Raw genomic sequence first — 26879 nt, 5'->3', positions numbered from 1 at the left:
GATTAATGACGGGCCGAAACCTTTCGGGGTTACTCTCACACGCAATCTGCGCCTGTGCTGTCTTTCTTTCAAGATTGATTAAACGATGCGTGTGTTTCTCTTTGTCCTGAGAATTGCGGTGAAGCTATATAGCATGCTAACGCTGTGTTCTGAACCAAGTTTGACAAGTTTAGTCGACATATAATATGTAATTTCGACGTTTTGGTGCGAACTAACTTTACTTTTTGGCTGCATTTCAACCGAAATATGTCGTGTTTGATAACCGAAAGACACAGACTTCAAAACTAAAGCTGTTTTTGGTAAGTATAAACCCTTCCAGGTCTTCTGATGGAAGAACAGCAAAGGTAAGGGAACATTTATGTGTTAAATTTGGGTTTCTGTGGAGGAGCCAAAATGCTAATTCCTGAGCGCCGACTCACATTATAGCCTAGTGAACGAAATCTGTAAAGTTAAAAATAAATGTAACACAGCTGTTTTATTAAGAAGAAGTGTATCTTTCTAAGTATATGTAGAACATGTATATTTAGTCAACGTTTATGATGTGTATTTCTGTTATCTGGCAGAGTTACCATAATTTCTCCAGGCATTGTTGTAGCATTTTTTAGCCATGACCTTCTATGTAAACCGTGATTTATGGATATAATTAGCATATTATTGAAAAAAACATAAATGTACTGTATAACATGTCCTATTCCTGTCATCTGATGAAGATTTTCAAAAGGTTAGTGAATTATTTTACTTTTAATCCTGCTTTTGTGATTGCATCTATTGTTCTACAAAATGGCTATGTAAATTAGCCTATCTTTGGTGGTGGTTTGACATAAATATGTGCTATGTTTTCGCCGTAAAACATTTTAGAAATCTGACTTGGTGGCTAGATGAACAAGGTGTTTATCTTTCATTTGAGCTATTGGACTTGTTAATGTGTGGAGGTTAAATATTTCTAAGAATATTTTTTGCGTTCTGTGTGCTACTGTGTCAGTTGAGCAGTGGGGGGAGGTGCCCTAGCGGGACGTGTGGTGCCAAGTAGTTTTAACAGCTTCTACCCCCAAGCCATAAGACTAATTCATCAAAAGCCACCTAGACAATTGCCATTAACCCCCCCCCCCCGTTTTTACACTGCTGCTACTCCCTGTTTATTATCTATGCACACTTTACAAATTACCTCGACTAACCTGTACATTGACTCGGTAACACCACTCCATGTAGCCTCGTTATAGCCTCGTTATTGTCATTTTCTTGTTACTTTTTTCCCCCCATATTATTATTTTTTCACTTTAGTCTATTCAGCAAATATTTTCTTAACTCTATTTCTTGAAGTGTATTGCTGGTTAAGGGTTTGTAAGTAAGCATTTCACGGTAAGGTTGTACCTGTTGTATTCGATGCATGTGACAAATACAATTTGATTTGATGCTATTGGATGTACATTAGGGCAGATTTTCCACAAGCCTGAAATGATTGCACTCATATTCTAAAAGAATATCCAAGAAGATCACAGAAGGACGGAAATAGAATTGGCAGGAGATATGAGTCTTTCTGAAGCATTCCACAACAGTATTATTAATATAAGGGCAGAATCCTACTGGGAGATATACGCACACGACTCAAAACCTCCACGCAAATCTGCGATCAACATCAGTGGCAATACACATAAGACTTCAAGTAACTCGAGTATGTATTTTCAGTGTGAGTTCGCAAGTTAGGATTCAGCCCACGATAGTCTCCTTTACAGTATCAACAGAGGCTTGATGCGCAGAAACCCAAATCTTCAATCGGCACACTGAAACAGTATTATGAAATGTCCAGGATGTGTTAGATGTGGTATGTGGTGGGTGTCATCCAGGTAACAGTGATCTCCGGGCAGTGGTGTGGCTATACTCACGGCAGGGCACTGGGCCAGTTTGTCTGCGGCAACCATCTGGACATTGAGGTGCTTAGCCTGGGACTTCCCTCTGGACTTGATGAGCCTCTGCAGAACCTGTGGGACATATGAGCGAGGGGCATGAGAGGCCATCGGCACCATAATGGAGTAAACTCGATCCCATTAAAGCATTGTCAACACCGTAGCAAAGTCAACTCCATCACACGGAAGCGTCATCAGCACCGAAACTAAGTCAACTCCAACACAGCACAGCATCATCAGCACTGTGAGGAAGTCAACTCCGATGTACGGCAACGTGGAAACTTGAGCCTAACATCAGCACTAAAGTAGAACTGTGGTTTTACTGATTCACAGCAGCAGACGTTGATAAAAAGAGGAGTCAAATACACTTGGTTTATCCCATCGAGGTGTGATTCAGACTGCCGACACTTTGATTTAGAGCCGTAATTCACATTCCTTCAGCGACGCCTTCTTTCCCTTTCTATCTTACTCAAATGCCAGCGTTTTTTGAAGGATATTTGAATCATGGGTGTTGTTTACACTAAGGCTGAAGGTTAGCGTGATGAATCAGTCGCCCCCACTTCACTCTCTCCCATTCAGACGAGCGGAGTAGTCAGCGCCGACAGGCCGTGTTTAATAACCCAAACAGGACGCCGTTCAGTTAGAAAAATGCGATATGAGCAGTGACAAGACATCCATACACCACTTGCTCCCCAATGCACCAGGGACATCCATAGACCTCCATAAACCAGTAGGAGACTACTTCCCTACTCAGGAGACTTTCACTTCAGCTCAGTTTACTTCATCAATCTGTCACTCACTGCTCTCACACTGGACCGTTTACACGTGTTCTCCTGGCCTGCATCTACCTTTCCACAATTACACATAATATTACTGTGTGTGATATGGAAGGTTGGCTGAATACATTACTAGAAAATAAAGGTTCGTATTAGAATATTAACCATGTAATACACTAGGGCACACTGTACACTAGTACACTGCATTCAGTTTGACATGTCAAGTTTAAACTACCAAAGTGCATTTTGTGGAATGGAAATGTAAGTTGCAATTTTTTTGCATTGCTTGGCCTCACCTTAGGAGAGGAGATCTTGACGTAGACGATGATAGGAGCCAGGGATGTCTTGCCCAGTTGGGCCGGGTGGTTGATGGTGTCTGCGTCCAGAACCACCAGCTGTAAGGTCCGGGCCAGTTCAAAGATACGCTCTATCTCACTCTGCACTTCAGCTACTAAGAGAGAACGAGAGGGGCAGAGGGAGGGACAGACGAGTCACAGACAGAGAGAGAGAGAGAGCGAGAACGAAAGTCAAACCATAGATCCGTTTCCATTCTTCCATTCAGTTAGGCGGCGGTGAGAGAAGGAGATATTAGCAAGACAATGATTATACATTTTTAAAAAAGTGAAATATTAGCTTTTCCCTCAAAAAAGGAAATTCTACCTTTGTACAAACAAGGATTTTCAACATAAGCAGCTTGACTACTGCTAGACTACTCCAAGATTCATTGGTCAGATTAGGAAGGAAGAGGTTGTGTTTGCTCGGTTGCATCTAGGGCACTGTACATCAAACTCATTACATCTGGTTCGCAAGCATGTGAACGGCTTGTGTATGGAGTGTATGGTTGATGAAACAGTGAAGCATGTGTTTGCTTCTTTATTCATTTATATATCATAACCGGCATCGATAAAAGACAGTACTGTGCAGCCGTTTTCATCGGCCTGGCCAAGGCTTTCGACTCTGTCAATCACCGTAGACTCAACAGCAGACTCAACAGCCTTGGTTTCTCAAATGACTGCCTCACCTGGTTCACCAACTACTTCTCAGATAGAGTTCAGTGTGTCAAATTGGAGGGCCTGTTGTCTGGACCTCAGGCAGTCTCTATGGGGGTACCACAGGGTTCAATTCTCGGGCTGACTCTTTTCTCTGAAAATGTCAATGATGTCGCTCTTGCTGTGGGTGATTCCTTGATCCACCTCTACGCAGACGACACCATTCTGTATACATCTGGCCCTTCTTTGGACCCTGTGTTAACAAACCTCCAAACGAGCTTCAATGCGATACAACACTCATTCCGTGGCCTCCAAGTGCTCTTAAATGCAAGTATAACTAAATGCATGCTCATCAACCGAATCGCTGCCCGCACTCGCCCGCCCAACTAGCATCACTACTCTGGACGGTTCTGATTTAGAATATATGGACGACTACAAATACCTAGGTGTCTGGCTAGACTGTAAACTCTCCTTCCAGACTCATATTAAGCATCCTCAAATTAAATCTAGAATCGCTTCCTTTTTCTCAACAAAGATTTCTTCAACGACGTTGCCAAAACTACCCTCGTAAAACTAACTATCCTATCGATCCTCGACTTCGGCGATGTCATTTACAAAATAGCCTCCAACACTCTACTCAGCAAACTGGACGCAGTCTATCACAGTGCCATCCATTTTGTCACCAAAGCCCCATATACCACCCACCACTGCGACCTCAATGCGCTCGTCGGCCGGCCCTCGCTACATATTCGTCGCCAAACCCACTGGCCCCAGGTCATCTATAAGTCTTTGCTAGGTAAATCTCCGCCTTATCTCAGCTCACTGGTCACCATAGCAACACCCACCCGTAGCATGCACTCCAGCAGGTATATATCACTGGTCATCCCCAAAACCAAGACCTGGTTTGGCTGCCTTTCCTTCCAATTCTCTGCTGCCAATGACTGGAATGAATTGCAAAATCGCTGAAGTTGGAGACTTATATCTTCCTCACTAACTTTAAGCATTAGGTATCTGAGCAGCTTACCGATCGCTGCAGCTGTACACAGCCAATCTGTAAATAGCCCATCCAACTCCCTACCTCATCCCCACTGCTTTTATTTACTTTTTTTTGCTATTTTGCACACCAGTGTTTCTACTTGCACATCGTCATTTTCACATCTATCACTCCAGTGTTAATTTGCTAAATTGTAATTACTTCGTTGCTATGGCCTATTTATTGCCTTACCTCCTCACTCTATTTGCACACACTGTATATAGATGTTTCTATTGTGTTATTGACTGCTTTTGTTATCCCACTTGTAACTTTGTGTTGTTGTTGTTTTTCTAACTGTTTTGTTTTATCTTGGCCAGATTGCAGTTGTAAATGGGAACTTGTTCTCAACTGGCCAACCTGGTTAATAACCTCTTGAAGCTAGGGGGCACTATTTTTATGTTTGGAAAAATAACATTCCCAAAGAAATTGCCTATTTCTCAGGACCAGATGCTAGAATAGGCATATCATTGACAGATTAGGATAGAAAACACTCTAAAGATTCCAAAACTGTCAAAATATTGTCTGTTCCTTTGAATGCCCATCCAACATTTAAAGGGATATCAACCAGATTCCTTTTTCTCTGGCTTCCCTAAGTTGTCAACAGTCTTCAGACATAGTTGCAGGCTTTTATTTAGAAAAATGAGCCAGAAAGATAACATCGCGTCAGGTGGTCGCATGAGTTTTGCTCGCGCAACAGTTTTGGCTGCCATTGCCTTTCACTCTCCTACTGATAAAGACATTTGCGGTTGATATATTATCGATTATATATTTTAAAAACAACCTGAGGATTGATTATAAAAAATGTTTGACATGTTTCTGTGGACATTACGGAAACTATTTGGAATTTGTCTGTGTTGTCGTGACCTCTCTTTCGTGTGGATTTCTGAACATAATGCACCAAACAAACGGAGGTATTTTGGATATAAAAATAATCTTTATGGAACAAAAGAAACATTTATTGTGTAACTGGGAGTCTGGTGAGTGAAAACATCTGAAGATCATCAAAGGTAAACAATTCATTTGATTGCTTTTCTGATTTTTGTGACCAAGCTACTTGATGCTAAGTATACATAATGTTTTGTCGAGCGATCGATAAACTTACACAAATGCTTGGATTGCTTTCACTGTTAAGCATATTTTCAAAATCTGACACGACAGGTGGATTAACAAAAGGCTAAGCTGTGTTTTCCTATATTGCACTTGTGATTTCATGAATATAAATATTTTTTGTAATATTCATTGAAGGTGGCGCTATGCAATTCAGCCGTTCTTGATGACAATTATCCCGTTAACGGGATTGCAGCCATAACAAGTTAACAGAGCTTGAGAAAATCTGAAAGGAAGAATGGGACAAAATCCCCAAATCCAAATGTGGAAAGCTGATACAGGCATACCAAATACGACTCAAAGCTGTAATCGCCACCAGAGGCGCTTCTACAAAGTGCTGAAAGTGCTGAGGGCTTTCTCCTATAGAGCTCCATTTTTATGGGACGGTCTGACAACCCATGTCAGAGACGCAAACTCGGTCTCAACCTTTAAGTCTTTACTGAAGACTCATCTCTTCAGTGGGTCATATGATTGAGTGTAGTCTGGCCCAGGAGTGGGAAGGTGAATGGAAAGGCTCTGGAGCAACGAACCGCCCTTGCTGTCTCTGCCTGGCCAGTTCCCCTCTTTCCACTGGGATTCTCTGCCTCTAACCCTATTACAGGGGCTGAGTCACTGGCTTACTGGGGCTCTCTCATGCCGTCCCTGGAAGGGGTGCGTCACATGAGTGGGTTGATTCACTGATGTGGTCATCCTGTCTGGGTTGGCGCCCCCCCCACCCCTTGGGTTGTGCCATGGCGGAGATCTTTGTGGGCTATACTCGACCCTGTCTCAGGATGGTAAGTTGGTGGTTATAGATATCCCTCTAGTGGTGTGGGGGCTGTGCTTTGGCAAAGTGGGTGGGGTTATATCCTTCCTGTTTGGCCCTGTCCGGGGGTGTCCTCGGATGGGTCCACAGTGTCTCCTGACCCCTCCTGTCTCAACCTCCAGTATTTATGCTGCAGTAGTTTATGTGTCGGGGGGCTAGGGTCAGTTTGTTATATCTGGAGTACTTCTCCTGTCCTATTCGGTGTCCTGTGTGAATCTAAGTGTGCTTTCTCTAATTCTCTCCTTCTCTCTTTCTTTCTCTCTCTCGGAGGACCTGAGCCCTAAGACCATGCCCCAGGATTACCTGACATGATGACTCCTTGCTGTCCCCAGTCCACCTGGCCGTGCTGCTGCTCCAGTTTCAACTGTTCTGCCTTCTTATTATTCGAACATGCTGGTCATTTATGAACATTTGAACATCTTGGCCATGTTCTGTTACAATCTCCACCCGGCACAGCCAGAAGAGGACTGGCCACCCCACATATGCTCTCTCTAATTCTCTCTTTTTTTCTCTCTCTCGGAGGACCTGAGCCCTAGGACCATGTCCCAGGACTACCTGACATGATGACTCCTTGCTGTCCCCAGTCCATCTGACCGTGCTGCTGCTCCAGTTTCAACTGTTCTGCCTTATTATTATACGACCATGCTGGTCATTTATGAACCTTTGAACATCTTAGCCATGTTCTGTTATAATCTCCACCCGGCACAGCCAGAAGAGGACTGGCCACCCCACATAGCCTGGTTCCTCTCTAGGTTTCTTCCTAGGTTTTGGCCTTTCTAGGGAGTTTTTCCTAGCCACCGTGCTTCTACACCTGCATTGCTTGCTGTTTGGGGTTTTAGGCTGGGTTTCTGTACAGCACTTTGAGATATCAGCTGATGTACGAAGGGCTATATAAATACATTTGATTTGATTTGATTTGATTCAGAGGTGGGAATATTTATGTAAATTAGATATTTCTGTATTTCATTTTCAATACATTTGCAAACATTTCTAAAAACATGTTTTCACTTTGTCATTAATGGATATTGTGTGTAGGTGGAAAAAACATCTATTTAATCAATTTTGAATTCAGACTGTAACTAAACAAAATGTGGAATAAATCAAGGGGTTTGAATACTTTGAAGGCACTGCATCTGGGACTGGGAAATAGTGTGACACCAATCAGACCCCCGAGGGCTGGAGTACCAGATCGAGATGGAATCAACAGACTCGACACAAGATCCAGCATGATCTGATGCAGGGCTCCCCTGGAGAGTTAGTGTCTTGTAGGTTTTTCTCCAACCCTAATCTAGTGCACCTGATTCTTATACCTATTTGATCGATAAGCTACAGGAGGGTAACTCTCCATGAGATCTGAACCTCCACCTAGTCCCCCCCCCACCCTTTTCTCTTGTGACCTCTCTTCCTCTACTATAGCTGTCTTTAGTGATTGGACTGAGAGAGATGTAAACACAGACAGCCGGCCGCTACGACATTTAACAATGTGTCATTCATTCGCCATTAAATCATCATGTAAAATAAAGTAAATCTTTGTTTCATATTCTTGTTTGTTTGTGCTAAGGACGTCCAGTAGGTTAATATGAATAGTACTGATGACTGTATTACAATCATGTTGGTAAGATATTGTAATACTTTCTGTAACTGGTCTCATCACCTGCTGCTTGCATTTCAATAGGTCATTTGTATTTAAATTATACAATTGGCAGAAAGTGAGAATAAATCAGGCTAAGATGCTGCAACATCAGTCAACAACCATTGTAGTGCAGAACAACATTGCCTTAACACTTGTGATGAGACTCTATTGGAATTATGGCCAAAGAGTAGCTTATACCGACGATCAAGGTAAGAATATACATAGCTATAATGTTCTATTTCTGTTTGATGAAATTGTTGCGGCATTATGCTATGTAATTTGAGCATTGGTTTAAATTGATGCAACAAAATGAACGTTTGTAGGCCGATCTGAGCTCATGCCTGCATGTTAGATAGTTAATCTACCTTGAATAATACTGTGAGTATTGCTGAGATAATTTAACAAAAGAAGTATGTTGAGGATCAATGTTGTAACAACGAGGGAACAAAAGAAGTATGTTGAGGGTCAATGTTGTCACAACGAGGGAACAAAAGAAGTATGCCGAGGGTCAATGTTGTGACAACGAGTTAACGTAAACTCACGTAAACTCGTACATCGCCTTGGTCCGTACAATTGCCCTTATTTTAGCGCCCCAAAACGTAATACTTCAAGATCAACTGTAATGTCAATACCATTGTGAAGCACAATTTCTCCCCCTTTCAACAAAATCAATTACATGACCTAAACGCTGCCCTTTCTGCATAATTCAAGCAGGCAATGAGCCCCGTCGAGTCTTTTTAAAAAAGGCGGGTGGGGAAGCGAAACTAATGTGTGATAGTGAGAAGGAGAGATGTCGTGTGGGAAAATTGCTTTTTTTCACTCGATCTGTCCAACTTATCACCTTATCGCCTCTAAAAATTTAAATAAAACACTATAAAGAGTTTATATAATGTGTCATTACATACCTATTTGAAGGTTTGTGTCGAATTTGAATCGGGTTTTTAGGGCGGTGCTAAAGTGATCTTAGAAGTAAACAGCGGCTTTGAGAATGATGATCGCATGCAATGATGACGAAGAAAATTACTAGGTATCCCCCTTACTCCCGTCACTGTCCATTTCTTGTTTTTAAAGGATGATAGAAGTGCTACACCTGGTTGAGAGAGATTGTAAGAAATAGTTGCTTTATGCGTGCTGTACGTTACGACATGACACGTCAAGATGTAACGGAGGGTCAGTTCTTTCAACTTTTATCCAATACTATAGAGCCATTACCATGTCGATCAACGCTTGAATAGAAACCTAGTTCACACCCCTGATTTTGACGTCAACACAGTCACTACAATCCCATTAGTTTTCTTTGTAGCCTCGTTTGAATGTTGCGGTTGCGCACATTTGTACGGTATGGGGTGTGTTGACGTTAACTAGCTAGCCAACTTGTGCCATAGTTGGGCTGCTCAGATGAGATGTGAACCCGTGAACCTGGCTGGCTAGCTAGCTAGTAGATAGTGTTACGATGTCAACTAATTAAACATACAATTTCAACAGTGTAGGCTATCTGGCTTGAATTCTATTTTGAATATGGCCTAGATATGTCTGAGAACAAAAATATATTGCGCATCAATGTTGTCAAGATATAACGTTAGCTAGTTAATTAATAACTTGTGTAGGTAACTAGCTAGCTACTGTTGCTAAGATACAAGAGTGTCTTGGTTTCAGTTTTACGTCACGGCTCAGTACATAGAACAGATATATCATCAATGAGGACCTGCTGCATTTCTCACCTTGCATGGGACTGTATGATTTCTGATCCTGCTTCTGTCTGTCTTATCTTTTCTGTTTCTCCTTCAACCACAATTAAATATTAGCCTGCTAGCCCCCCATGTAATTACTTAGCTTTCCATCATGAGTTGCTGTAAAAGAGCAGTGAAAGTATTGTTTTTAATTACATCACCAACACATTTCTCGGTTAATCAAATGGAAGGCACTTCCGTCAACTTTCTTGGTCTTTCGAGCGTCACTGTTGACAACCTAGTGGAACTTCTTTAATGTCTTCTTAGAGAATCCCGACGGGAGAATGGTACATTTTATAGATTCTTTTAGCAAGAAAAAGCCATCTGCTGACCATTTAAGGAATTGAGTCCTCAACCGGTGGGCCAAATTTCATTCTGTGATATGGAATATTGACAAGCGCATCTATTGCCACGTCTATAATACTATAGGATTGTGTGGAAATTGGAAGTATTATTTTTTTTATTTAACGAGGCAAGTCAGTTAAGAACAAATTCTTATTTATAATGCCGGCCTACCCCAGCCAAACCTATGGGACTGCCACGGCCGGATGTGATTTAGCCTAGATTCGAACCAGAAACTGTAGTGTCGCGTTTTGCACTGAGATGCTGTGCCTTAGACCGCTGTGCCACTTGGGAGTAACCAGTATTAACTAATGCTTTTTTCTCCAGTTGGGTCAAATACATATATCAGGAACAGTCCAGGAAATCTCCCTAGCAACACTTTTTATTACATTTCATTAGCAGCTCAAACAAAGCTTGTGTTTGCCCATCGAGAGCTGCCCATGACTAAGATACAACCACCTCTTGCCCTATTTGTTTGTGGTCGGACATTGTGCTGATAGCCCAGATGTGTGTCTGATAATTATAATTCAGCGATTGTCATTAGGCCCACTAAACTTGTAGTCAGAATTGATGTGTACACTCTTATATGCACGGGTCTTGGTTTTGGCCACTTATCTCCGCTTTGGAAAAATATTAGTGTTCTCGTGAACCACAATGCAATTTGGAGGGTATACTGCCCATTTCCAAGTCAATTCAAGTCAAGAATTGTCATGCAGCTGACATGCGGTAATGTAAAATAATTATGTTATTGCCTATAGTTTTCTTGAAATTTCATAATAAAAATTGTGATAGGCTCACGTTTTACCGGTAAGGCATTGACCTGCTCCTACTATTTATTTTGTCAGGACGCCGTACAGGACCGTACTGGCTTAGTCCACTTTCACCCCTGTATCTATCACCATCAAGACAGAGTCAAGGTTCAGCGTACAGTCAAAACATCAGTCCCCGAAGTGACAAAATAATTATCCAGTCGCATTGGCTTCAAGTTAAAGCTTTTAGTCAAAATTGGAGCACAAAGAGTAATGTTTGTGCAGTGTTTTGAGTGTGTCCCAGTGCTAATGTATCTTTAAAGATGGGCGGGTTTATCCCATAACTACTCTCTTAGAAAAAAAAGATTCCACCCCTAACCAAAAAGGTTCTTCTATGGGGACAGCCGAAGAACCGTTTAGTTTTCTAGACAGCACCTTTTATTCTAAGAGTGTAATGGAGCAACCGGCACACCAGGGATGCATCCCAGATGGCACCGTACTCCCTATTTAGTGCACTACTTTTGACCAGGGCCCATACGACTCTGGTCAAAGGTAGTGCACTATGAAGTGAATAGTGTGCCATTTGGGACACAGCCCATGAGTAACGTTACAGAGGACCACGGCGATCCAACACAAAGATTAGCTACATGGCTTCCGTAGTTTCGTTGGCTCAGTGAGGTCCTGTGTCATTGTTATCACAGCTTGTTACTCAAGCCTGGTAAAAACAGCTGCATTCTTGACCTTGTTATCTGGCAGCAGATTATCTAGTCTCAATTTTCTTTCTCTCTCTTTCGTCCCAAAAGCAAACCTTTTTAATCACAGGCCTGGCCAGGTCATTCTTCGCCTCCAACATCTGTAGGTCTGCATTATAACCATCTCCAAGGTTGCGCCAAAAATGGCACCCTATTCCCTATATAATGCACTACTTTCAACTAGAGCCCTTTGGGCCATGGTCAAAAGTGGTCCACTATATAGGAAATAGGGTGCCTTTTGGGAAACATCCGAAGACTTTCTTTCATCTTTTATTCTTTCCCTTCTCTCTTTGCAATGAATTAGTCTCTCTGAATACAATGGGCCCTAGAAGAACACAGAGGTCCCCCAGCCGCATACCACCAAACTTACCAAGGTTGGAGCGTGTATTGGATCTCTCGATGATGGCGTGTTTACTAGGGTTGTTGAGGACGGAGCGTTTGGCAAGAGAGATGTCTGCAGTGACTCGAGTGATTGATATTCTGATAGGAAGGCAGAGAGAAAATAACTGGTCACCGAGAGACTAGAGTGTGCTCTGATTTCTGAAACAGCCTTATCAATCAAATATTTAACACTTGGGAAAAAGTACAGAATTAGAAACAAAAAGGCATCGCAGCAAAATCACCATCCATAAGGAAGAGGGGAGAGTTTTGTGATTTCTAAGCAAGGTTTGGTAGAAGAGGGAAGAGAGTGGTGAGAGTATGCTTTGTAAAACTCATTGTTGGTTATCAAAAGGGTTGCACTTTGAGAGGGATATAAAACAATGCACAGTATATGCTAATGATCCTATGTTTTGTAAAATAATTTCCCTACTGCGGATGGGAAAGTGGCCAGGCAGCCGGAGAGGAGAGGAGCTGAGGAGAACCCTGCACTGCACTAGGGCCCACTATAGCCTATTAAGGACATGGAGAGGGCCTATTTAAAGTAGCAGCGAGCACACATCTCCAGGCCAAACAAACTTGTTACACACTCCCTCTGCGAAACCTCCAGGGATGACTAAATACCAGCCTATAGGACTCGGGCAGAGCATACTGAACAAGGATACAGAGAGAGAGAGAAAGAGGGAGGGAGGGAAGAAAGGAAAGCAGGGACAGCTCAACTTACCTTCCCTCAAATCTGTGTTTCAAAAAGTCAAACAGTGCTTTTTGCATCATATCTGTCACCTGAAACCAAATGGGGCAATTAAAACATAGTGAACATTTTAGAAATCACCATCATGAAAACAGACAATATGTGTGTGTGCATGGGTGGGTGAATCAAAGCAAGCTCTTTGTTGCTGAAAAAGGGAGCCCAACAGATTGCTGTTTCAGTATTGATTGAGGGCACGTCAGCCTTCCCCTGTGATCCTCCTCAGCTTAGTGTGTCCTGTTCTCACCAGGTTCCAGAGACCCCTGCCCCTGTCTGCCTCCCACAAATACACAGAGACAAAGCTCAACTCTGTCATTGTATCTACAATGTAAACTAGTAGTAGAAGTGTAGTTAGTGTAAACAGTATGCATTAGTGAGTTGAGTAGTGGTGCTAGTTCAAGTAGAAGGGTGGCAAAATTCCAGTAACTTTTCCAAAATGTCTAGGTTTTCCAGAAATCAAAAGGGAATAAAGCAGGACATCCAGAATCCTCCAACCAGGATTTCTGGAAAACCGGGGTAGTTTGGGAACGTTACACATTGTTTTCCTTACCCTGTAAACAGTCTATGGACAAGGTATGACAGCAATCCATCGTTTGGTTTCATTTCGCTGGCAGTTGCTTGCACAAGTCCCATTGAAGTCATGGGACCGATATTAGCATTTTCCAAATCATATCTATGAGTGACTTTGTTGAGCTTCACAATAAATTGCAGTTACTTTCGAATGATTTGGACATGATGTGTGAAAAAAATTATAATATCAGTCCCATGACTTGAATGGGATTTGTGCCACAAATGCTAAAACGTTAATATTTGGAATCAGTGCCCGGGAAACTTAACCACTTCATTGGTTTGCTGTCATACCTTAAAGGGTAAGGAAGGGTAATAAAGGGTTAATGCATAAGGGTAAGGAAGGGTTGCTGTCATAGCTTAAAGGGTAAGGAAACCAATATATAATTTAAACATTTGGGTGAACTATCCCTTTAACAAGTAGGTCACATTCCACTGCTTAGACATTGCATGCATCAACCAATGGTTTCGTGCCACGAGATCAACTGTGTCATTGACTGACAGATTGCTATAACATATGATGTGGTTAGCTGATAGGTAAAATGCCTATCCAGGTGATGTAAGATCTGGCAACATAAGTAGTGGAATGCGACCATTGTGATCTAAATAGAATGTCCTTGTGAGTGTAGTAGTGGTAGTGTCAGTAATAATCCCTTATAAAAACTGTACAGCAATTTATAACAATTATGTTACCTCGTAGCCCTTCAGTGACGGTCCAACCAGGACCACAGGTCGCATGGAAGGCACAACGTCGTATGGAGGAATGTGTTCCGTCTGCCCAACGACAGAAAACAAACCATCAGCTTCACATCCAGGGAGATTATTATACATAGGATGCATCCCAAATGGCAACCTATTCCCTACACAGTGCAGGGCCCTGGTAAAAAAAAAGTTGTGCACTCAATAGGAAATAGGGTGGCATTTGGTATGCATTTACAGAATTACACACTACGTCCAGCAGGGAACAGCAAAGCACAACCCATTAGACCAGGGTTTCTCAAACTCAGTCCTGGGGCCCCCCTGGGAGCCAGTTTTGGTTTTGCCCAGCAAAACTAACTCATCATCAAGCTTTGATTATATGAATCAGCTGTGTAGTGCTAGGGCAAATAAGTAAACGTGCATCCGGGAGAGGGGCAGGACCCAGTTTGGGAAGCCCTGCACTAGACCATTTAATAGAACTGAAAGGAACTATGAAATTAGTTGTCCTAATTGCGAGTCCCAGTTTACACTCAACACACAAGGATGCCAGCTAGAATGTTCGGACCCATAGAGATAGGGGTGTTCTGTTTTCAAAAGTAACAAATGATACCGAATTATATCACACACTGAACAAATATTAAGATAATCTGTTAGTATTTGCTCTTAGAATACAACATTCTTATCTTCACCCAACCCCTAAATGAATTGACAAGAAGCTTCACATGAACAACAATCAATCAATGTGTGGAAGTCAAGGTATACAGTGGCTTGCGAAAGTGTTCACCTCCCTTGGCATTTTTCCTACTTTGCTGCCTTACTACCTGGAATTAAAATCAATTTGGAGGGGGTTGTATCATTTGATTTACACAACATGCCTACCACTTTGAAGATGCAAAATATGTTTTATTGTGAAAATAACAAGAAATAAGGCAAAAAAAAGTATATTGGAGTCTATTGGGGTATGTTTCTATAAGCTTTGCACATTTTTCAAGGCAAAACTGCTCTAGCCCCTTCAAGTTGGATGGGTTCCGCTGGTGTACAGCAATCTTTAAGTCATACCACAGATTCTCAATTGGATTGAGGTCTGGGCTTTGACTAGGCCATTCCAAGACATTTAGATGTTTCCCCTTAAACCGCTCGAGTGTTGCTTTAGCAGTATGCTTAGGGTCATTATCCTGCTGGAAGGTGAACCTTTATCCCAGTCTCAAATATCCCAGTCTGTATTTAGTACCATCCATCATTCCATCATTGGGGCGGCAGGGTAGCCTAGTGGTTAGAGCGTTGGACTAGTGAAGGTTGCAAGTTCAAACCCCCGAGCTGACAAGGTACACATCTGTCATTCTGCCCCTGAACATGCAGTTAACCCACTGTTCCTAGGCTGTCATTGGAAATAAGAACTTGGTCTAAACTGACTTTCATAATTAAATTAAATTCCTTCAATTCTGACCAATTTCCCAGTCCCTGCCGATGAAAAACATCCCCACAGTATGATGCTGCCACCACCATGCTTCACTGTGAGGATGGTGTTCTTGGAGTGATGTAAGGTGCTGGGTTTGCGGCAGACATAGCATTTTCCTTGATGGCCAAAAAGCCCAATTTTAGTCTCATCTGACCAGAGTACCTTCTTCCATATGTTTGGGGAGTCTCCCACATGCCTTCCGACAAACACCAAACATGTTCGGTTATTTTTTTCTTTGAGCAATGGCTTTTTATCTGGTCACTCTTCCGTAAAGCCCAGCTCTGTGGAGTGTACGGTTTAAAGTGGTCCTATGGACAGATACTCCAATCTCCACTGTGCAGCTCCTTCAGGATTATCTTTGGTCTCTTTGTTGCCTCTCTGATTAATGCCCTCCTTGCCTGGTCCGTGAGTTTTGGTGGGCGGCCCTCTCTTGGCAGGTTTGTTGTGGTGCCATATTCTTTCTATTTTTTAATAATGGATGTAATGGTGCTACATGGGATGTTCAAATTTTCGGATATTTTTTTAGAACCCAACCCTGATCTGTACTTCTCCACAACCTCCAAAACGCTGCTCCTGTTTGGAGACCTCCTTGGTCTTTATGGTGCCGCCCCTTGCTTAGGGGTGCTGCAGACTCTGGGGTCTTTCAGAACAGGTGTATATATACTGAGATTATGTGACAGATCATGTGACACTTAGATTGCACACAGGTGTCACTTCTGAAGGTAATTGGCTGCACCAGATCTTATTTAGGGGCTTCATAGAAAAAGGGGTGAATACATATGCACGCACCACTCTTCTGTTTTTATTTTTTTGCATTTCACTTCACCAATTTGGACTATTTTGTGTGTGTCCATTACATGAAATCCAAATAAAAATCCATTTAAATTACAGTTTTTAATGCAACAAAATTGGAAAAACGCCAAGGGGGGTGAATACTTTTGCAAGGCACTGTACTTGTGTTGAGTGTGGAGACAGCAGAATCTCTAATTTCACAATTCTTATCTACTCAAAGGGGAATGTCAGTAGAGGAACGTGTTAGTCAGAACAGGGATAATCACAACAGAAGGCTAGAAATGCAAACGAGAGAGGAGCAGACTAGCAGAATAAAAAACACCCAGTCACACAGCAACAGAGTAGGAGCTCAGTGTATCTCAGTGACAGCTTCAGAGGGATCCGTCTGTGTGTGTGTGACAGCGAGGCAGTAGACTTCTAATGCCACATCTGCGTGTGCTGTCACAGTGGTGTGACAGTGCAGTGTGAGGAACACTCCGACAAACTGACAGACAGACAGACACGCCATTGCTTTGCAGGGAAATGAAAGCAGAGCGAGCAAGCGAGAGAGAGAGGCAGACGTTGCACTGAGTCGGTTTGTCACACTTCTACCTCCTCTTCTGTGCAAAATTAATGGACAATAACGTTTTCAAATGTAATCTAATCTTCTTTCACGACTCTGTATTACTGCTACACTGAACTACACTGAGCAAAAATATATACGCAATTTCAAATATTTTACTGAGTTTACAGTTCATACAAGGAAATCGGTCAATTCAAATCAATTAATGAGGCCCGAATCTATGGATTTCACATGACTGTTAATACAGATATGCATCTGTTGGTCACAGATACCTTAAAAAAAAGGTCAGTATCAGATGTGACCACCATTTGCCTCATGCAAATGCTGCGTGACAAATCTCCTTCGTATAGAGTTGATCAAGCTGTTGATTGTGGCCTGTGGAATGTTGTCCCACTCCTCTTCAAATGGCTGTGTGAAGTTGCTAGATATTGTCTGGAACTGGAACATGCTGTCGTACATGTCAATCCAGAGCATCCCAAACATGCTCAATGAGTATTTTCAGCTTCCAGGAATTGTGTGTACAGATCCTTGCGACATGGGGCAGTGCATTATCGTGCTGAAACATGAGGTGATGGTAGTGGATGAATGGCAGACAATGGGCCTCAGGATCTCGTCACAGTATCTCTGTGCATTCAAATTGCCATTGATAAAATGCAATTGTGTTTGTTGTTCATAGCTCATGCCTGCCCATACCATAACCCCAGCGCCACTACTCTGTTCACAATGTTGACATCAGCAAATCACTCGCCCACACGACACCATCTGCCCGGTACAGTTGAAACTGGGATTCATCCGATTCTCCAGAGTACCAGTGGCCATGGAAGGTGAGCATTTGCCCACTGAAGTCTGTTACAACGCCAAACTGCAGTCAGGTCAAGACCCTTTCCTGAGACGGATTCTGACAGTTTGTGCAGTAATTCTTTGTTTGTACATCATCAGCTGTCTGGGTGGTTGGTCTCAGATAACCGCGCAGGTGAAGAAGCCGGATGTGGAGGTCCTGGGCAGGCGTGGTTACACGTGGTCTGCAGTTGAGAGGCCGTTTGAACGTACTGCCAAATTCTCTAAAACGACGTGGTTGAGAAATTATCATTCAATTCTCTGGCAACAGCTCTGGTGGACATTCCTGGAGTCAGCATTCCAATTCCACGCTCCCTAAAAACTTGTGTTGTGTGACAAAACTGCACATTTTAGAGTGGCCTTTTATTGTTCCCAGCACAAGGTGCACCTCTGTAATGATAATTCTGTTTAATCAACTTCTTGATATGGCCAAGAAGAAATGGTCACTAACAGAGATGTAAACAAATTTGTGCACAAAATTTTACAGATAAGCTTTTTGTGTGTATGGAACATTTCTGGGATCTTTTATTTCAGCAATTTACATGTCGCGTTTATATTTTTGTTCAGAGTACCTATTGCTCTTGCAGTTTTTTTCTCCATCTCACCCTTTTTTATATCTTAGTCAGAGAGAGCTGCTACCTGTCTTTTCCTCTCTCCATCTCTTTCCATCTGTCCCTCTATCCATCTCTTTTCCTCTTCCTCTCTCCACCTCTTTCCTATTTTCCTCTCTCCATCTCATTCCCTCTCTCCATCTCTTTTCCTCTCTCCATCTCTTTTCCTCTTTTCCTCTCTCCATCTCTAACTCTCCATCTCTTTTCCTCTTTTCCTCTCTCCATCTCTACCTCTCCATCTCTTTTCCTCTTTTCCTCTCTCCATCTCTTTAACTCTCTCCATCTCTTTTCCTCTTTTCCTCTCTCCATCTCTTTAACTCTCTCCATCTCTTTCCTCTTTTCCTCTCTCCATCTCTTTAACTCTCTCCATCTCTTTAACTCTCTCCATCTCTTTTCCTCTCTCCATCTCTTTTCCTCTCTCCATCTCTTTTCCTCTCTCCATCTCTTTTCCTCTCTCCATCTCTTTAACTCTCTCCATCTCTTTTCCTCTTTTCCTCTCTCCATGTCTTTTCCTATTTTCCTCTCTCCATGTCTTTTCCTCTGTCCCTCTATCCATCTCTTTCCCTCTGTCCCTCTATCCATCTCTTTTCCTCTTCCTCTCTCCATCTCTTTTCCTCTCTCCATCTCTTTCCCTCTGTCCCTCTATCCATCTCTTTCCCTCTGTCCCTCTATCCATCTCTTTCACTCTGTCCCTGTATCCATCTCTTTTCCTCTTCCTCTCTCCATCTCTTTTCCTCTCTCCATCTCTTTCCCTCTGTCCCTCTATCCATCTCTTTCCCTCTGTCCCTCTATCCATCTCTTTCACCCTGTCCCTCTATCCATCTCTTTTCCTCTTCCTCTCTCCACCTCTTTCCTATTTTCCTCTCTCCATCTCATTCCCTCTCTCCATCTCTTTTCCTCTCTCCATCTCTTTTCCTCTTTTCCTCTCTCCATCTCTTTTCCTCTTTTACTCTCTCCATCTCTTTAACTCTCTCCATCTCTTTTCCTCTCTCCATCTCTTTTCCTCTCTCCATCTCTTTAACTCTCTCCATCTCTTTAACTCTCTCCATCTCATTTGCTCTTTTACTCTCTCCATCTCTTTTCCTCTCTCCATCTCTTTTCCTCTTTTACTCTCTCCATCTCTTTTCCTCTCTCCATCTCTTTTCCTCTTTTACTCTCTCCATCTCTTTTCCTCTCTCCATCTCTTTTCCTCTCTCCATCTCTTTTCCTCTCTCCATCTCTTTAACTCTCTCCATCTCTTTTCCTCTCTCCATCTCTTTTTCTCCCCCCCTTCCCCTCACTCTCTCTCTCCAGCTCTCTGTCTTTCTAGGTCTCCATCTCTTTTCCTCTCTCAATCTCTTTCTCTCTCTATCTCTCTCCCAGTATCTGTCTCTCTCACTTTCATTTTTCTTCTGCTACCGTCACTGGCGGTCCCTGGGGAACTCTTGTTACATCCGAGTGGGGAAAGTGCTGCTAGATGCGGACCAAAGCTTACCACGTCTGGAGAACCACCGGTCACTGTAGTCACAGATATTTTCCTGGCCTTGACTACAGGGTTATTGTTACAAAAGAAAATGCACGCTGCTAGATGATTGAAAACGGTGGCTATTGTCGCCATAGTTGTTGTATGGTCTTAGAAAGGACATTAGGCTGTACCTCTGTATCCATTTGGTATGCTGATTATTGTGAAAAGAAAATGGGGAAAAAAATGTTTTAAAGAAAGAGGATGGAGATGACGTTGGGGTTTGATAAGATTTGCTCCATGTCAAGACACAGAGTGAGAACGCTTGTATTTGGTATGTGTTTAAGGTATGCCTACACACGCATCCCATCATGAAAGCCCTGACGTGATGTTCCTAACTGCTTTGGAATGGTGTATTAAACGTAGCAGTGCTTTACATAAGAATAGATTTACGTAAGTCGTTTCATAATAAGACAAACACAAGAAGAGTTGTTGTATTTGTTCTAAAAGAGGTCACACTTGATTCATGCTGCTGTGTGATAAACACAACCAAACCAACAAGAGGACAGCAATCGCTGATACTGTGGACATACACTTCTGGTTTAAGAGCTGGATACGCTGAGTTCCCACTAAATCTGCATCACGCACGTACACACGCACACACAGAGACCACAGCGACGACAGTGAGTAAGAGGGGAGTCAAGAACGACCACAACCACCGCAGAGAAATCACAGAGGCACATCCCCCAGACCCCCAAGGCCCTGCTGGGGGTTTGGTGTGTGCTGCATGCTAACTTAACTTACCGACTTCTGCTTCTGCTTAGCTACAGCCCAGATGGAAGAGGAGAGAGAAAGAGCGTTAAGAAACAGGCAACATGCATGCTAACCGCTCAAACGCCCAGCGGAGGGGGGGGGGGGGGGGAAGAGACACGGACTGCGGCAGTAAGACACGTAGGATAAACAGAACGGACAGACAAACAGATTTTGGACAGAGTGATGCTGAGCAGCCACAGTCGGGAAGTTGTCATGGGTAGCCGGACGGATGGACGGAGAGAGGAGATACAGGTCGAGAAAGAATACCAGTGTACTGCCATGTTTACCTTCTTAAAGAAGGGCATTCGTTTGTCTTTGGCTAGGGTGGGTGACATGACTGTGTTTGGCTGACTGACTTTAGGGGAGCGAAGGTGGACTGGAAGCTCATTGTCCTCGGGGTCTAAGCCTGTGGCGTCTATGTCAACGGCTATGCACACAGACATACAAGGCCACCGTCACACAGAAGCAATACACCGAAAGGCTACAGAGGTAACAGTGAACACCTAACACTGAACAGATACACAGGTTATTCCAGCACATATAAAAACTATACAAACCATAAACGCGCCATAGCCAAATATGGTCATACTATGGTTTGACTATTCAGAAAAAAAGCACTGACAGTAACCAATAGCACATAAGTTAAGCAAACATTTAAGGCCACAGTAAAACAAAAATACCATTCTAACATTTTTACTATGGGCCTACATCCTGTTGATTTAACTACTGATTGGTCAAATTTCCTGACGTGTACTAATGACAGGTCAGCAGTAAAGTCTAAATAATGACCTTACTAATAAAACGTACCATCGTCTTCTATTTCTATCCCCCTTCATACTCAAGCCCTCTTAGAGGTTGATGGAAGTTTGATAATACTCAAGTGTTAAGAGTAAAGAGTTTGTGTTAGTGAAAAACATGTCGACCACTGTCAAAACCCTGCTCCAAAACCCTGTTCCCAAAACCCTGCTCCAAAACCCTGCTCCTATGTCCTTTACTCACCAGAGGAAGGGGGGGTGGATTTCCGCGAGTTAGGAACCACTTCACCTAAACTGGTAGAGGAGTTTGCTCCCGATTTACTGCGAAGATAAATCATTCATATCATTATATCATTCATATCAGCATATTTGAGGTGTTGCTAGTTGATAGTGTGGGATATCTCAATCAGGGCTTGATATTAACTTTTTTTAGCCACTTGTCTTTCGGGACAAATAGGACAGATTTTTGACTTGTCCGAAAGCTGAAGTCACTTGTATGGTCTTTAATACCATGGACCAAACAGTGACTGAAAATTGTGTTCTATGATGCAAGGAACCACGTCACAATATACATTCGTTATTGTCACTGGTATGGAATGGAAGGCTGCTGGTTTCTGATCCCATGTATTATATCTCCTGCCGTTGTGGCCTTGAGCAAGGCACTTTAACCCCCCCCACAAAATAAAATACTTCACTGAAAGGCTACTGTATAAAAACACATGTGGTCTGTTATCTGGAGAACTGCTGGGTGTGCTGACTGTTGAACCAACCCTGCTCAAACACACCAGAGTCAGCTTATCAAGGTCCTGTTGATCAGCCGATTTTTGACTATGTGGTGTTTTCATGCAGGACTGGAGCAAAAGCCGAAAGTAGCTCTCCTGGACTCTCCAGGAGGAAGGTTGGCCACCCTGAAACATTACAATTATCAACCAAATACTCTATTTGGTTGTCTTTATAAAATAATTCCTTCACTCACTCACCCAAGGATCAGATGGCTAAGGTCGGTGAGGAGGCGAACTAAGATGTTTTTCTATTTGTAAGGCTAACATATTCAGTGTTCAGGTCAGGGAGATATTGACAGCACAGGAGTTAGGCTACTTGTCAATTAGGCTGTTCTTAAAAAAAAATACTTTGTCAGAATTACATGGCTGGTATTGAATAGAGGCGAATCCTAGACAATTTGAGGGCTTGAGAGACCGGGGTATGCAGCATTGGTTTCATCAACTGCACACTTTCAAAGTATGTGGGCACTTGCGCATCGAACATCTCATTCCAAAATTATGGGAATTAATATGGAGTTGGTCCCCCTTTGCTCCTATAACAGCCTCCACTCTTCTGGGCAGGCTTTCCACAGATGTTGGAACATTGCTGCGGGGGCTTCCTTCCGTTCAGCCACAGGAGCATTAGTGAGGTTGGGCACTGATGTTGGGGGATTAGGCCTGGCTCGCAGTTGGCGTTCCACTTCATCCCGATGGGGTTGAGGTCAGGGCTCTGTGCAGGCCATTTCTGTATGGACCTCACTTTGTGCACGGGGGCACTGTCATGCTGAAACAGGAAAGGGCCCTCCCCAAACTGTTGCCACAAAGTAGGAAGCACAGAATCATTTAAAATATAATTGTATGCTTTAGCATTAAGATTTCCCTTCACTGGAACTAAGGGGCCTAGCCTGAACCATGAAAAACAGCCCCAGACCATTATGTATCATCCACCAAACTTTACAGTTGGCACTATGCATTGCGACAGGTAGCGTTCTCCTGGCATCCACCAAACCCAGATTCGTCCACTGGACTGCCAGATGGTGAAGCGTGGTTCATCACTCCAGAGAAGGTGTTTCCAATGGCGGAAAGCTTTACACCACTCCAACCGACGCTTGGCATTGAGCATGTCGATTTTAGGCTTGTGTGCGAATGCTCGGCCATGGAAACCCATTTCATGAAGCTTCCGACGAACAGTTCTTGTGCTGATGTTGCTTCCAGAGGCAGTTTGGAGCTCGGAAGTGAGTGTTGCAACCGAGAAGAGATGATTTTTACGCACTACGCACATCAGCCTCAGCGGTCCCATTCTGTGAGCTTGCGTGGCCTACCACTTCGCGACTGATCCATTGTTGCTCCTAGATGTTTCCACTTCACAATGTCAGCACTTACAGTTGACCGGGGCAGCTCTAGCAGGGCATAAATTTGACCAACTGACTTGTTGGAAAGGTGGCATCCTAGGACGGTGCCACGTTGAAAGTCACGGAGCACTTCAGTACGGGCCATTCTACTGCCAATGTTTGTCTATGGAGATTGCATGGCTTTGTGCTCATTGTATACACCTGTCAGCAAAGGGTGTGGCTGAAATAGCCAAATCCACTCATTTGAATGGGTGTCCACATACTTTTGGCCATGTAGTGTCTATCAACTGCGTGTTGGCCATTTGCGGTTATAGCCTAGACGAGTGTCGGTGGAAATGTATTTTAAGACATTGGACATGACAATGACAGTAATACATTCCAGTAGCGAAATAGTTAGTCTGTTATTTTACCTGCTGCGCAATGTCTCTCGCTCTCCTTCTCATTTGGCAATGGCCCACTGGTAAACAGGTGATGCACACACCATGACTTTTCCAGCACCTCTGCTGACCAAAAATGTGCTATAACTGTGCAAATAACTCTCTAACTAACAATGAATATCAATAAATGTGCAAATGCAGCTAGGCTCACTTTTATCTCAAAAAACGGCATCTGGCGACTGCATGAATGAAATACCGCTCGGGCCTGTCAGAGCAGGCCTACAATAATTATACCCCCAACGTGCTCTGCAGAGGTTGGGAGGTAAGTGTGTAATTTACCTCCCAATCTCTGATACAATTCTCATAGAAGTAGCTTAATTGCTTGATATTGTGATTTTTGCATGATTCTTCTGCACTTGTTCATGCGGACAATTGAATCGGTAACCTGCTTGTCAGGCAATTACTTTTACTTGACCCGGGCAAGCGGACAAGCGTTAATGTCGAGTCCCGTCAAGTGTTGGCTCCATGGCAGCATCATGATTGGGTGAGGTGCATGTTCGTTTCCGTGATGATTTCAATGAGCGAGGGGGCTGGTAGCTACCTGGAGTGGAACTTGCCCTGTTTGGCTCTCTGCTCGTGTTGTACCCGAGTGTTCTCGATCTTCACAGGACTGGGGATGAAACCGATTTCACAGCCTTCCTTCACCAGACGACCTATCCACCAGTCATTATTAAATTTCTACAACAGTGGGACAGATGTAAGACAGATCAGCCTTCTCCTTTTGCTCATCATCACCAACATCATTGTTATCCTCATCATTGTTATTGTCGTCATGGTTATCGTCATCATAGTTGTCATCATCATCATCACCACCTTTATCATAATCATATTTAACCTCACCCTCCTCCTCCTCATCGTCATCATTGTTATCGCCATCATCATAATCATCATCATCATCCTTCTCCACCACATCATCATGTGATATTACTGTGACCCCTGACCTCTTTGACGTGGAGGAAGTCTTTAGCCTCAAAGGAGATGGCCATGCCCGGCACGGGGACGCCATCATCATTGGTGGCGCAGTAGTTGACATTTGTGCGGACAGCAAATGCAACTGGTTTAGTCTGCCAAAGGAAGAAAACAGAGGGGTTAAAAGTTTTGTCTCCACAAGACATGATAGTTATGGGTGTGAATGTTTAAACATTCAAACGATTCAAGTAAATTGGGATCCTTAACTTTATGAAAAATCCCTAACTGAAAAATGATGTTAGTGGGTCAATTTGTGGGTAATAGTGGGTCGAGTTCCTCAACAACTAAGAGCGTTGAAGTGCGAGCCTACACTTCTCTGCTCTTTGGGGCCCTGGCTATCAAGCTGAAGCGAACCCGTACACATGCGCACATTATATTCTTCAATAATTAAGGGGTACATACCATTCATTTATAAGTCACTAAATGGATGTAACAACTACAGATTTGAGTTATTCAGAATGTGTCTGACTCCAACAACAAATACAAGCATTGCACCCTATGCAAGTTAGTTACGGTACATTGAATATTGAGCGATGACTTGGCCACAGGTGACTGTGTGAGAAAGAAGTGTTGCATCTCGCTCATCTCAATATCCTAGCCTACTAATTGAAGTTGCGAGACATTGCAAGCAAAGAAATGACAAGATACAGCATTCAGATACAGATAGTCATAGTGCACAGGTTCAGACTGCCTGTCTGTGGGCCGACCTGCCTATACTGTGTTCGCTCTCCGTCCCTCGCTATAGCTTGCTATGAACGTTGCAAGTGTTTGCGTTCTCAGAAGTACGACAACTAATCAGTCTCCTCAGTTCCAAAAACTATTGAATCTTAGGAGTCGATTCCTAGCGGAATCCAATCTTAACAATTAGAAATGGGAGTCGACACCAGAAGTCAATGTGCAAGGAGTTGAGGAATCAATTATAGAAAAGAAGGGTGATCCTAAACTTGTGAATACCAGTGCTGGACAAAAAAGTTATACTGAGATATACACTAGAAATGAGACGACTGTACACATCATTTTGCTGCTCTGCAGGGCTCTGCAGTGCTTTAGTACACAACATTCCCACTTCACATAAGTCTTCATCAGGAGACAAAGCTGAACTCCACGGAATCGGGAGACAGCAGCGTTCGTTCCCTGAATGTAATTATACGTGATGTTTTTTTATAGCTGAGAAGAGAGTTGTGCTATTCGCGGGGCTATTTTCTCCCCCATTGTGTGAGGTGTAAAAATAACTGCAGTCAGAGATGCTGCCTGGCAGGCAGGTTGTGACTCACAGGCACACTCACTTCTTTCTTTATCAATGACCATGCTGATGTGCTGGATTGCGTTCCAAATGACACCCTATTCCCTATGTAGTGCGCTACTTTTGACGAGAGTCTGGTCAAACGTAGTGCACTAGATAGGGAATAGAGTGCCATTTGGGATGTATAGATTCTCTGCCCCTTCCTCTACCACCCTGCTATAGGCTAGATAGGCTACAGCCTGGATGACAATCCATTGGAGGAAAGCAACACAACATGAGTTAGTGGCATAACCAACATACTGTATGAGCAAAAAGATCAACTAAGGTTGGAGCCTTGGAGCGATTAGACAGTTTCATAACTAAGCTTTGTTTTTGTCTTGTGTTTCCTTCTGACTAACAATGAGCCAACTGTACTTGTGCAAATGATCGGTAAATATAATCGGTACAATGGCTGGATCAGTGTGTCCCAACATTAAATCATTTATGACTTTTCCCCCTCTGGGACAGCCATTCATCCAGGGTGTATCCCAAATGACACCCTATTCCCGTTTTTAGTGCACTTCTTTTGATCAGGGCTCATAGGGCCAAACGTATAGGGAATAGGGTCGAGATTTGGGATGCAATGCCAGTCCATC

The 26879-nt window shown here is 43.1% G+C and overlaps 1 protein-coding gene across 7 annotated transcripts in view; it reads right to left on the bottom strand.

The window, feature by feature from the left end:
- The window catches only part of LOC109909321 (voltage-dependent L-type calcium channel subunit beta-2), a 135851-nt gene that overhangs the window by 5105 nt on the left and 103867 nt on the right, over positions 1 to 26879 (bottom strand). For 3 of the 7 annotated variants that reach the window (XM_031796233.1, XM_031796238.1, XM_031796239.1), the window contains 9 exons: positions 24974 to 25096; positions 24574 to 24710; positions 21727 to 21803; positions 21015 to 21154; positions 14207 to 14287; positions 12923 to 12981; positions 12191 to 12300; positions 2977 to 3131; positions 1884 to 1979 (listed from right to left, as the gene is read on the bottom strand). In XM_031796233.1, coding sequence (XP_031652093.1) covers positions 1884 to 1979; positions 2977 to 3131; positions 12191 to 12300; positions 12923 to 12981; positions 14207 to 14287; positions 21015 to 21154; positions 21727 to 21803; positions 24574 to 24710; positions 24974 to 25096 — 978 coding nt within the window. Of the gene's footprint in view, positions 1 to 1883; positions 1980 to 2976; positions 3132 to 12190; positions 12301 to 12922; positions 12982 to 14206; positions 14288 to 20718; positions 20739 to 21014; positions 21155 to 21726; positions 21804 to 24573; positions 24711 to 24973; positions 25097 to 26879 lie in introns of all 7 variants that reach the window. The other 4 variants (XM_031796235.1, XM_031796240.1, XM_031796234.1 and 1 more) reach the window with 3 other exon arrangements.

The sequence above is a fragment of the Oncorhynchus kisutch genome, linkage group LG18 (assembly GCF_002021735.2).
Source record: "Oncorhynchus kisutch isolate 150728-3 linkage group LG18, Okis_V2, whole genome shotgun sequence".
NCBI lineage: Eukaryota > Metazoa > Chordata > Actinopteri > Salmoniformes > Salmonidae > Oncorhynchus > Oncorhynchus kisutch.
The sequence above is the reverse complement of the archived record's forward strand: the minus strand, read 5'-3'. Positions and strand labels throughout refer to the sequence as shown.